The sequence below is a fragment of the Trichomycterus rosablanca genome, chromosome 26, assembly GCF_030014385.1.
Source record: "Trichomycterus rosablanca isolate fTriRos1 chromosome 26, fTriRos1.hap1, whole genome shotgun sequence".
In the NCBI taxonomy this organism is placed as follows: Eukaryota; Metazoa; Chordata; class Actinopteri; order Siluriformes; family Trichomycteridae; genus Trichomycterus; species Trichomycterus rosablanca.
In genome coordinates, this window is record NC_086013.1 from 8801640 (window position 1) to 8815089 (window position 13450).

Consider the following 13450-nt stretch of genomic DNA (forward strand, 5'->3'; position numbering starts at 1 on the left):
ATAGCCAATCATATCTACTACATTAGGGATTATTTGCAGACGCTTTTATCCAAAGCGACTTACAATCATTACTGAATACAGTTTGAGCAAGTGAGAGTCAAGGGCCTTGCTCAGGAGCCCAACAGTGGCATCTTGACCCTGTCACTGGTTTACCATCTGCTTTATTGGAGCATTGCATGTTGGACACACTGTACAAGACGTGCTGTTTAGGACATCCCCCCTTAGACATAGCCAATCATATCTACTACTTATCCAAAGTGACTTACAATCATCACTGAATACAATTTGAGCAAGTGAGAGTTAAGGGCCTTGCTCAAGGGTCCAACAGTGGCTACTTAGTAATGGTGGGGTTTGAACTGACATTCTTATGATTACTAGTCCAGTACCTAGTAATCTTCCTAAATGTGTCTCTCATCCCGGTGATGCACTGGTGACCTTTCTGGTGTGTTTCCTACCTTTTACCCAGTGAATCTGACCCACTGCGACCCTGACCAGGATGCATCGGTGGTAAAACAGACAAGGAATGAATGATGCTGAGCTGAGCTAGTCACGTACCTTTGGTTTTCTCCAGCTTGTTCTCTCTGCTGTCGCATTTGGTCCGGACCAGTTGCCTCTCCTCTATGCCTTGTTTAAGGGCACTCAGTTTGTACACGTAAAGACGGGCATCCTTTCCTGATACGCAACACACAACACACAAACATACAGTGAGCGCCAGTTTCCCTTTTCCTACATTTATTTGTGTTTTTTATTACAACTAAACCTAATGGAGGATTAATTGAGATAAAGAAAACCAAGAAGCTATTGTGGATCATGCAAGGACGACCAGGATTTTCGGGTGGCCACATACTCGTGGAGTCTATGCCAGCTCGAGTGCAAGATGTCATGGTTAAAGGGGGAACGTTGATGTTGACCTCCACTCTGACGAGGAGAGCCGTGACTAACCAACTTCCCCTCCGACACGTGTGCAGTAGCCGACTGCATCTTTTCCCACTGCACGAGGCGAGTTCATATGCGGATCAGCTCTGTGTATGCAGAGACAAACACTGATCACATGATACCTCGTCTCTGTGCAGGTGCCGTCAATCGGCCAGCAGAGGTCGTAGTTGCACCAGTTACGAGGAATCCCCTTCCGGCACCCTCCCTGAACAACAAGCCAATCATTGTTCGTGTAGGCGACCAGTCACGCTTTGTATGTTTAGTATGGGTGGGGCTACCACTGGGACATGCATTTGTCTGTGTGCTTTCAGTGCTGGTCCCCAGACCCGGATAAAGATAAGGGAAAGGGTATCTATCCAAATTACAGGAGCATATACACCGATCAGCCATAACATTAAAACCACCTCCTTGTTTCTACACTCACTGTCCATTTTATCAGCTCCACTTACCATATAGAAGCACTTTGTAGTTCTACAATTACTGACTGTAGCCTATCTGTTTCTCTGCATACTTTTTTAGCCTAATTTCACCCTATTCTTCAATGGTCAGGACCCCCACAGGACCACTACAGAGCAGGTATTATTTGGGTGGTGGATGATTCTCAGCACTGCAGTGACACTGACATGGTGGTGGTGTGTTAGTGTGTGTTGTGCTGGTATGAGTGGATCAGACACAGCAGTGCTGACACCTCACTGTCACTGCTGGACTGAGAATAGTCCACCAACCAAAAATATCCAGCCAACAGCGCCCCGTGGGCAGCGTCCTGTGACCACTGATGAAGGTCGATAAGATGACCAACTCAAACAGCAGCAATAGATGAGCGATCGTCTCTGACTTTACATCTACAAGGTGAACCAACTAGGTAGGAGTGTCTAATATAGTGGACAGTGAGTGGACCACCACCATGTCAGTGTCACTGCAGTACTGAGAATGATCCACCACCTAAATAATACCTGCTCTGTGGGGGTCCTGACCATTGAAGAACAGCATGGAAGGGGGCTAACAAAGCATGCAGAGAAACAGATGGACTACAGTCAGTAATTGTAGAACTACAGTGAAAGTAGAAACAAGGAGGTGGTTTTAATGTTATGGCTGATCGGTGTATACATATATGTGCACGTCAGATTCCAGGCGTGACACAGCTTCGCCCTCCCAAAACTACACAGTGATACAAAGGTGAAAGCAATTAAAGGTACTGTCTCTCTCTCTAATGAAACAGGCTCCTTCTTGAAGTTCTTGTCACAGGAAGCGGAGGTTGCCTGGTGATTAAGGCTGTGCGGAATTCGTTATTTGTTTTCTTTCTTCGGCGAAAGTCTCCACTTCAGGTGGCAGGTCAGTGCGCTCGGGGTTTTTTAAGGAGTCGGACAGGAGACGCTTAAACAGAGGGTGTTTGTCTGACACACTTTTGTACTTTCGTCTCTCTAATGAGTCTGGAGTCTAGACAATGCGGTAAAGCAGAAACGAGTGGTGGGTGTGTGTCTGTGTGTGTGTGAGTAGAAAGGACATTTTGTGCTGTTGCCAAGGGGTTTGGGAAAGAAAAAATACTGAAAGCTTATTTTCTATGTGTGCAGAATGGACAATACGGCTGTATAAAATACACAGATCAGGCATAACATTATGACCACCTTCCTAATATTGTATAGGCCCCCCTTTTGCTGCCAAAACGGCCCTGACCTGTCGAGGCATGGACTCCACTAGACCCCTGAAGGTGTGCTGTAGTATCTGGCACCAAGATGTCATCAGCAGATCCTTTAACTCCTGTAAGTTCAGAGGTGGGGCCTCCATGGATCAGACTTGTTTGTCCAGCACGTCCCACAGATGCTTGATTGGATTGAGATCTGGGGAATTTGGAGGCCAAGTCAACACCTCAAACTCGTCGCTGTGCTCCTCAAACCATTCCTGAAGCATTTTTGCTTTGTAGCAGGGCGCAGCCATCAGGGAATAGCGTTCCCATGAAAGGGTGTACATGGTCTGCAACAGTGCTTAGGTAGGTGGTACGTGTCAAAGTAACATCCACATGGATGGCAGGACCCAAGGTTTCCCAGCAGAACATTGCCCAAAGCATCACACTGCATCCGTCGGCTTGCCTTCTTCCCATAGTGCATCCTGGTGCCATGTGTTCCCCAGGTAAGTGACACACACACACCACCTTCTTCCATTGCTCCGTGGTCCAGTTCTGATGCCCATGTGCCTGTTGTTGGCGCTTTCTGCGGTTGACAGGGGTCAGCATGGGCACCCTGACTGATCTGCAGCTATGCAGCCCCAAACGCAACAAACTGTGATGCACTGTGTATTCTGACACCTTTCTATCAGAACCAGCATTAACTTCTTCAGCAATTTGAGCTACAGGAGCTCGTCTGTTGGATCGGACCACATGTGCATCCTTCCTTGGACCACTTGATAGATACTGACCACTGCAGACCGGAAACACCCCACAAGAGCTGCAGTTTTGGAGATGCTCTGACCACTTGTCTAGCCATTTGTCAAAGTCATGTAGCCATGTGATTTCCACAGACGAACCATATCAGTAAAATAGTCTGGAGTGACTTTAAATGTTGTGGTCACTAAGTGAAAACGTCTACATGGTAGAAGCCACACACACTCAGAGATTGGCACTGCGTGTAGCACTAAAATCATCCATCACAACACTCGGTACTCATTTATTCTTAAGCGTCGTGCGTTATTTTTTCCAAGGCTGAGCAGCCGCGCACAAGCTTTTAATCTGAGAACCGTATGCAGTGCCAGCTGCCAGCTGTTAGACCCGAGAGCGGTGGAAACGCACGTCTGGCGGTCTGATGGATGAACGTGGGTTTGCCAGCTAGTGAGAGATTTCGGTTTCATATAGTGGAGGAGACCTAATAGTGAAGTGATTAAATCGAAATGCTGTTTGAAAAAAAATGTGTGACCTTATTTAACACTGGGCGCTTGGGTGGCACAGGGGTAGAACACGCTAGCCCACCAGTGCTGAGATCAGCTATCAGCTGATTGGCTGTGTGTCTGTGAGGGGTGGGATACTGGCTGAACCAGGGTCTTCTCATAACTGCTGCATTATGACCTGGGCTGGCTAGTGGATGGTGGACAGTGGAGTCTCTCCATGTGCGATACGGATCTCCATACGAACCCGGATCTCAAAATGAGATTCCTTGTGGTGGGTACTAAGCACGTGTTGGAGGGTGCATGTGACAATTGCAACCATCTTCTCAGGGGTGGAAGGTCTTCAGCCCTCGGAGGCGAAATACGATGGGGTAATTGGGTATGACTAGATTAAGAGAAAAACTGGGGAATAGGTTATTTATATATAAATAGGAATATATTATATTATATATAATAGGAATTTAGCTAAGGTAAAATATTCTTCAAATCTAGTTGAAATCCTGGTGTTGTATGAATATGCATGCATGTGTGGTCCACTTTGGTTTTATTGATATTAAACAGACACACCTTTATCCGCCCTGATGATGAGAAGATCCTGAGGTTCGAGTACGTGCATCTGCTTGACGGTCAGAGTCTTGTCGATCACTTGCACTGGAGGCAGGGAGGGGGAGTCTGGATCACCAATAACACATAAAATAGTTATAGGTTAGCACGTGCATGTTTTATATCTATATGACAGTGTACATTCCTAATGTGATTAGTATCCGCTGCTATATTAACAATTGCCAATGCGGAGATCTGGTTTCGGATCTCAGTTCTGCTTTTGCCCGACTGGGCGTCTACACAGACATGACTGCCTACACCGACCAGGCATAACAGTATGACCACTGACAGGTGAAGTAAAATACACTGATGGGCGAAATTGTGCTGGCTAGATGACTGGGTCAGAGCATCTCCAACACTAAAGCTCTTGTGGGGTGTTCCCGGTCTGCAGTGGTCAGTATCTATCAAGAGTGGTCCAAAGAAAGAACAGTGGTAAACCGACGACAGGATCATGAGCTGCCAAGGCTTATTGATGCACGTGGGGAGCGATATCCATATGAACCCGCCTTGTGCGTGATACGGATCTCAAAATGAGATTCCTTGTGGTGGGTACTAAGCACGTGTTGGAGGGGGCATGTGACAACTGTAACCCTCCTCTCAGGGGTGGAAGGTGTGCAGCACTCTGAGGCGAATTACGATGCGGTCATTGGATACGACTAGATTAAAAGGAACATTTTTGGAGAAAATACAAGGGTGCCCAGGTGCCACATTCGGATATTCCACTAGCACACCAGCGCTGAGATTCTGAAAAAATTGTGATGGCTAGACGACTGGGTCAGAGCATCTCCAAAACTGCAGCTCTTGTGGGGTGTTCCCAGTCTGCAGTTGTCAGCATCTATCAAGAGTGGTCCAAGGAAGGAACAGTGGTAAACCGGCGACAGGGTCATTGATGCACATGTGGTCCGATCCAACAGACGAGCTCCTGTAGCTCAAATTGCCGAAGGAGTTATTGCTGGTTCTGATAGAATACACAGTGCATCACAGTTTGTTGCATATGGGGCTGCAAAAAGGGGACCAATACAATATTAAGAAGGTGGTCATAATGTTATTCCTGATCAGTGTATATCAGTGTATGTTTAATTTGGTATTCCTGCCTTGCGCCCAGCGTTTCCTGGTGAAAGCGGACCCGCTGTGACCCTGACCAGGATAAAGTAAGTGGTTTATGTAAATTAGAGTAACAGATGTGTTTCTTACCTGCATTTGAAAGCAAAGGATCTGAAGCTGAGGGGGGGGAAACATAATAAAGTAAATTAGATGAAAACACACCATATGCTGTATTAGATTTGTATAAGAGTTTAGGCATATTGTTGGTAGACTGTGCTATAGTGCCAAAAGTATTTGGACACCTGACTGATCATGTGCTGCTCTTTGCTGTCATGACGGCCTTCACTTTTATGGTTTAAGGTTTGTGGGTGACGATTTGTGCCTATTTAGTCAAAAGAACATTTTTTACTTGTCACAGCGGTAAAACAAGCTAGTGCTAGCCCACCAGCACTGGAGCAGGTGTAGCTCAGCGGTTAAGGTACAGGTTCAAGCCCTACATCTGCCAGCTTTCCACTATTGGGCCCTTAAGTAAGGCCCTTAAACCTCTATTGCCTGCAATGTAAGTCATTTTGGACAAGGCTTCTGCTGAATGCTTAAGATGTAAATGAGATCTCGAATATCAGTTCTGCTATTAGCCGGCAAGGGCACATGATTGGCTGGGTGTCCGCAGGGGGAGGGACAATGGCTAAGTGTGAGTACGGCCTCTGCTGACCAGTCAAGAAAGTAGGGGGGGGGGGCTGATCACTGGTGGCAAGGCGTGGCTCTTTTCACACGATACTGCACTCGGTGAGACTGAGTCCCTGCCCCTGGTAGGTGAAAAGAAGTGGTCAGTGGCTACCCGTGTGTCAGACGGGGCAAGAGACAGATGAGCTCCAGCTGGCCACGACTGGATTGGGTGAAAAAGGAAAAAAACAGTAAAGAATTGACCAAAACAAAATGCCGAACTGGTTTTCAACAATGGTTTCTCTCATGTCATTTCATATTTTTGTTCCCTGTTTGTTCCCTCGAGGTTATTACTTATTAATAACCAACTTTACTGACAGTGTTCTAAACTTCCCTTTGATGAAACTTCCCTACTCTAGTTCCCTTATAATTATAATTTCACCTTTTTATTGTTCTTTAGTTCCGGAGCTGTTATCTCTTTACCTTGTGCACGTCTATCCAACAGTGACATACACTGATCAGCCATAACATTAAAACCACCTCCTTGTTTCTACACTCACTGTCCATATTATCAGCTCCACTTACCACATACAAGCACTTTGTAGTTCTACAATTACTGACTGTAGTCCATCTGCATACCTTCTCTGCATACCTTTTTAACCTGCTTTCACCCTGTTCTTCAATGGTCAGGACTCTCCCAGGACCACTACAGATCAGGTATTATTTGGGTGGTGGATCCTTCTCAGCACTGCAGTGACACTGACATGGTGGTGGTGTGTTAGTGTGTGTTGCTCTGGTATGAGTGGATCAGACACAGCACTCACTGTCACTGCTGGACTGAGAATAGTCCACCAACCAAAAACATCCAGCCAACAGCGCCCCTTGGGCAGCGTCCTGTGACCACTGATGAAGGTCTAGAAGTTGATCAACTCAAACAGCAGCAATAGATGAGCGATCGTCTCTGACTTTACATCTACAAGCTGGACCAACTAGGTAGGAGTGTCTAATAGAGTGGACAGTGAGTGGACACGGTATTTAAAAACTCCAGCAGCGCTGCTGTGTCTGATTCACTCATACCAGCACAACACACACTAACACACCACCACCATGTCAGTGTCACTGCAGTGCTGAGAATGATCCACCACCTAAATAATACCTGCTCTGTGGTGATCCTGTGGGGGTCCTGACCATTGAAGAACAGCATGAAAGGGGGGTAACAAAGCATGTAGAAAACCAGATGGACTACAGTCAGTAATTGTAGAACTACAAAGTGCTTCTATATGGTAAGTGGAGCTGATAAAATGGACAGTGAGTGTAGAAACAAGGAGGTGGTTTTAATGTTATGGCTGATCAGTGTATAATACAACATCTATGCTTTTAACAGAGCACTGTATTTGTGATGATTGGGAATGCTTAATATTTGTATTAATAGATTACATCTTATATAAAGCCTTATAGCCTCTAACAGTGTCTCTAACCGAAATCTGAGTCGTGTCCTCGCTTCATGTAATTCAATATGCGCTGATAAGGAGATCTGATGGTCTTACCTTCTAACAGCATGACTCCTGCTGATTCGGTGGCCACCAGTAATGACTGACCCCAGGAATCCCCGCAGACGATGTCATGTGCGAAGCTACTGCAGAACGACTGAGACTCCCATGGCTGCACAAACCCATGAAAATAAAGAAACAAGAGCAGAGCTGAGATTTGAACCGACGAGTTCGAGATGTCGGCTCAAGATGTGCTTCACCACCCGAGTGCCCAGGCAGTCTTTTTTTTTTATTATTAAAATGACCCCGCCCAGCCACATTCTGCACTTGTTTTGTACACACGGCTGTGGAATTAGAAAGCCTGTGCTAGTCTGGCCTGCCAGCACATCTTACGAATGTATTGCTATAAAATGAAACGAGATAATCGTAATCAATGGGACATGCATTAATACACATCTCAAACATTTTGTGTTTGTCCTTTACCTCCTTCCTGCAGAGACCAGTGTTGACTAGACTCGTAGGCGCGTCCCCTCTCACTATAGTCTTCAATTTCAGTGCCTATTGATACAGCAAACAATATAGAGCAAAATTAACCATAAAATCAGCTCTGGCACATTAAATCAGCCATAACATTAAAACCACCTCCTTGTTTCTACACTCACTGTCCATTTTATCAGCTCCACTTACCATATAGAAGCACTTTGTAGTTCTACAATTACTGACTGTAGTCCATCTGTTTCTCTGCATATCTTTTTAGCCTGCTTTCACCCTGTTCTTTAATGGTCAGGACCCCCCACAGGACCACCATAGAGCAGGTATTATTTGGGTGGTGGGTCATTCTCAGCACTGCAGTGACACTGACATGGTTTTTAAATACCGTGTCCACTCACTGTCCAATCGATTAGACACTCCTACCTACTTGGTCCACCTTGTAGATGTAAAGTCAGAGACGATCGCTCATCTATTGCTGCTGTTTGAGTCGGTCATCTTATAGACCTTCATCAGTGGTCACAGGACGTTGTTGGCTGGATATTTTTGGTTGGTGGACTATTCTTAGTCCAGCAGGGACAGTGAGGTGTTTAAAAACTCCATCAGCATTGCTGTGTCTTATCCAGTCATACCAGCACCATGTCAGTGTCACTGCAGCGCTGAGAATGACCAACCACCCAAATAATACCTGCTCTGTGGTGGTCCTGACCATTGAAGAACAGCACGAAAGAGGGCTAACAAAGCATGTAGAGAAACAGATGGACTACAGTTAGTAATTGTAGAACTACAAAGTGCTCCTATATGGTAAGTGGAGCTGATAAAATGGACATAGGTGTAGAAACAAGGTGGTTTTAATGTTATGGCTGACAAAATCAACACTGTATAATGCTTTAGGGTGATGGGTCCTAGGTTTGTGCCTGCGCGCGTGCCCCACCTGTCCTATCCGGACAAATTCGGCCTGACGCGCCTCCTCCTTCTTGCGAGCGGACTTGGGTGATTCGGGCAGCACGTCGCTGAAGGAGCGTCGATTCAGCATGTTCTGTGGAGAGAAGGGAACCTACAGGAACGGCAACAAACACACACACACACACACACAAGGGTCTCAGACAGGGACCCAGAAAGGAAGCAGAGATCCACAAGAGGGCAGTAAAGAGTACGCTGCAGTCAAAATACTGCAAAGTATGAAAGTAGAGAAGATAGCTGATAAATCTCGTACGTACCTTGTGCAGGTCTGGCATGAGGTCTTGGTACAGAGATCTGATCAGCATGTCTAGAGTTCTCTGACGTTTCTGAGCAAATGTGGGCGTCTCGAGAGTGGCTTTCTCTCCATTTATTACTAAAAAAACAGAAAATGCCAACAATTTGTATAATACAGCGTCTCGTTTTTACTATAATTGCACCTTATATTCCATTAATGCTACACCGTATGATCAAAAATATTCAGAAACCTTTTAATTAGTCTATTTAGGCACATACATACGATCTCCATAGCCGATTGCTGACAGTAATATGGGTCACACTAATACAAAACTATATTATGTAAGTGTCTCTCCAACTTTATATTACTCCCCTTGATCCCCTGGATTCTGGAGCCCATTAATGCGGAGATCCGGGGATAGCATCTCATAGATGCTATCGGTCGGTCGAGCTTTTTACGAGGTAGGTGGGGAATTAGGTACCAAGACACCGGCACGCACAACCCGGCTGTGGAGACGGGGCGACACACCCGGTCCTAGCTGCCCCGAGAGGAGAGGCACTGCACTGTGAGTACAGTAGAGACGGAGCTGCAGTTTATCACCTAATGCAGGGGTTTTTAATCTTTTCGGACATGCGCCCAACCAACGCAGCATTCTTTAATAACAGTAAAAACTGAGAAATGACTGAGAAGCAATTTCGTTGACGAATGATTTTCGTCATAGTTTTCGTCAACGAACCTTTTTTCATGACAAAAACGAGATGATAACTAAATAAAAACTACTTAAAAGGATAAAAACTATGACGACACTTTCGTCAACGAATAAAAACAAGACGAAAATGTTTGGCAGGGACGACATCCAATCAGAACTGATTTAGTTTTGTGGAAGGTAGGGACAAGTTAGAAAGAGATCCAATCTTAACTACTTTAGCGTATGTGGAGAGGCGGGACAAGCCGGGTAGCCATCCAATCAGTACTAATCTTTTGCAGTACCGCGGTAAGACCACACTTGCACAAATTTGATCTAAACCCGGGAAGACCAGACTAGCCTGTGAACTTTCTTTACTCATGAAACTAGGTTCCACAATGTCAACAGAGAGAAAGAGGAGAGTCGAGATATGGACACATTTCTCATTTGACGTCATGAAAAACAAGACGATGTGTAAACCTCGACGATCTCGGGTAAAAACAACAAATCTGGAACGACATCTGGCACTGCTGGCAGTATAATGGCAACATAATGTCACTGCTGCTTTTACGGTACCCAGTTTTATAAAGAATGTAATATGCAATTTGTTATAAACAATGCATATACTTTTCAGGCAGAGCAGGCCTACTGGTCATTAATATTTTGTTATTGTTATGCTCAATAAGCAAGGTCAGGTAAATAAAGATGTTGTTTGAAATAAGTTAAATCTGTTTTTGTGTGTATTGCACATTCAAACATTAATAATATTCCATAACTGATTAAAAATGATTTATTTTGTCTAAGTGTATATAATGACTTAAATAATTCAAGGGAACTGATGACAAAGCATTTACATTTTACACCCTTTATATTTTAGTCGACTATATTCTTATAATAATTAGTCAACTAAAACTAGACTAAAACTAAAACAATTAAGATTACTAAATTATGACTAAAACTAAATGACATTTTAGTCAAAAGACTATGACTAAAACTAAATCAAAATTTGCTGTAAAAATTAACACTGCTGAGAAGAGAAACTCAGAACATGTACAAGCTTCGCTTCATACGATTCGACTCCAGAATCACTGATAGCGATACTGTGAACAGAGCATCTCCCACTACACACCTCTCCTAAAGACACAAACACCGTCATACCCAACTTAAACTCCCCGACAAACTGCCCCACCTACTGTGGGAGCACAGAGAGAGCTGCACACTAGCACTGCTTGTGTTTGTTAATTGTTTTTTAACTGCTGCTACCACTTGCACTGTTTTTCTTAAATTTGTATATGTATATCTGTAACTTTTTTATATATTGTATATTTCCTATTGTTATTATTTTCTTTTTATTATATTTCCTATATGTAACTAAGCTTTGGCAATATGAATGTCCATATTTTGTCATGCCAATAAAGCTACGTTTGAGTTGAGATGAGTTGATCTCTAAACAGCCTAGCTATTGGAGTTGCACTTGTAAGTGCACTATCAGTGCTGGTCCCGGATAAAATAAAAAGGGTTGCACGCACTATGCCGATGCTTAAAACATTTAGCAGCTAATAGACAAAAAAAAATAGCAGGAATATATATGATGTTCGAGTTTCTACATAGTTTTGACCATGCAGTGTAACCTATTGATAACTGAATTTACAACAATACAGGACACCAATCAAACCAGTAATAAGAAATGTCACATTACGTTTGACTAGTAGGAGGTCCCTGAACTCTTGGTGGTCTGTGAATACAGGTGGGGAAGGTAGGGGTGGACCAAATAACGGCACGCTCTCTTCTGAGAAGATCTTCAACCTGCAATGATTTTCATTCTACATTAAATGATATACAATATATACACTGATCAGCCATAACATTAAAACCACTCACTGTCCATTTTATCAGCTCCACTTACCATATAGGAGCACTTTGTAGTTCTACAATTACTGACTGTAGTCCATCTGTTTCTCTGCATGCTTTGTTAGCCCCCTGTCATGCTGTTCTTCATTTGTCCGGACCCCCAAATGACCACTACAGAGTAGGTATCATTTAGGTGATGGATCATTCTCAGCACTGCAGTGACACTGACATGGTGGTGGTGTGTTAGTGTGTGTTGTGCTGCTGGACTTAAAATAGTCCACCAACCAAAAATATCCAGCCAACAGCGCCCCGTGTGCAGCGTCCCGTGACCACTGATGAAGGTCTAGAAGATGACCGACTCAAACAGCAGCGATAGATGAGCGATCGTCTCTGACTTCACATCTACAAGGTGGACCAACTAAGTAGGCGTGTCTAATCGAGTGGACAGTGAGTGGACACGGTATTTAAAAACTCCAGCAGCGCTGCTGTGTCTAATCCACTCATACCAGCACAACACACACTAACACACCACCACCATGTCAGTGTCACTGCAGTGCTGAGAATGATCCACCACCCAAATAATACCTGCTCTGTAGTGGTCCTGTAGGGGTCCTGACCATTGAAGAACAGCATGAAAGGGGGCTAACAAAGCATGCAGAGAAACAGATGGACTACAGTCAGTAATTGTAGAACAACAAAGTGCTCCTACATGGTAAGTGGAGCTGATAAAATGGACAGTGAGTGTAGAAACAAGGAGGTGGTTTTAATGTTATGGCTGATCAGTGTACAGCGACTGTGTGTTCTATCAAAAGTCTGTGGACTGTAGAGAAACGTACCTATAGCTGTCGTTCTGACTGTTATATCTAACTAAGGCAAAAATATCTGGAAGTGGAGTTAAGGATTTTGAATACATACACACTGAGCACTTTATTATGTACACCTACCTGGTGCGTCTGTTTACTTATGGCGTTTAGCAGACGCTTTAATCCAGAGTGACTAACAATTATGACTGAATGCGAGCGATTGGGGTTAAGGGTCTTGCTCAGGGGCCCATCAGTGGCTGAGTTTGAACCAGTGACCTTCTGTATGCTAGTCCAGTACTTAATACACTGCCCTATTGATTATTTTATAAGCTACACCTACCATACAGATGAACTTTGTGGGTATACAATTACTAACTGGAGCTCATCTGCCCCCCACCCCCACCCCATTTAGCAATCATGCAACACATAGGATTCCAATTGACCATATAATGCCTGGGTAATGTACCCTTCTCAGCACTGCAATGGCACTAGCATGGTAATGATATAGTATTGTGTTGTTCTGATATGAGTGTATCAGGTGCAGCAGTTGTTGGGATTTTCATTAGGGACGCCTACTTTGTTGTGTGTTGATCGTCCTCTAGTCTTTTATATCTGGGTGTTTTCTAATCACATGAAGCTGTTGGCTTTATATTTTTGGTTGGAGTCAAATAAGGGTGTTTAAAAATCCCAACAACACTGCTGCACCTGATATGCTCATACCAGAACAACACACACTTCCATGATAGTACCATGCTAGTGTCATTGCAGTGATGAGAATGGTAAAGGTAAAGGTTAATGTACTGGACTGGTGATC

The 13450-nt window shown here is 44.3% G+C and overlaps 2 protein-coding genes across 5 annotated transcripts in view; one reads left to right on the forward strand and one right to left on the reverse strand.

Moving 5' to 3' along the window:
* Positions 1 to 7861, forward strand: part of zgc:63972 (protein CutA homolog) — a 71266-nt gene extending 63405 nt beyond the window's left edge. For both annotated transcript variants that reach the window (XM_062988778.1, XM_062988776.1), the window contains 2 exons: positions 5519 to 5564; positions 7678 to 7861. In XM_062988778.1, the coding sequence (XP_062844848.1) occupies positions 5519 to 5564; positions 7678 to 7717 (86 nt within the window). In that variant the 3' untranslated portion in view covers positions 7718 to 7861. The remainder of the gene's footprint in view (positions 1 to 5518; positions 5565 to 7677) is intronic.
* garnl3 (GTPase activating Rap/RanGAP domain like 3) overlaps positions 1 to 13450 on the reverse strand; it is a 123603-nt gene that overhangs the window by 15909 nt on the left and 94244 nt on the right. For 2 of the 3 annotated variants that reach the window (XM_062988773.1, XM_062988775.1), the window contains exons 13-21: positions 12670 to 12715; positions 11682 to 11788; positions 9320 to 9435; positions 9034 to 9156; positions 8094 to 8168; positions 7668 to 7782; positions 5608 to 5634; positions 4378 to 4482; positions 556 to 672 (exon numbers count right to left, since the gene is read on the reverse strand). In XM_062988773.1, coding sequence (XP_062844843.1) covers positions 556 to 672; positions 4378 to 4482; positions 5608 to 5634; positions 7668 to 7782; positions 8094 to 8168; positions 9034 to 9156; positions 9320 to 9435; positions 11682 to 11788; positions 12670 to 12715 — 831 coding nt within the window. The remainder of the gene's footprint in view (positions 1 to 555; positions 673 to 4377; positions 4483 to 5607; positions 5635 to 7667; positions 7783 to 8093; positions 8169 to 9033; positions 9157 to 9319; positions 9436 to 11681; positions 11789 to 12669; positions 12716 to 13450) is intronic. The other variant, XM_062988774.1, reaches the window with a different exon arrangement.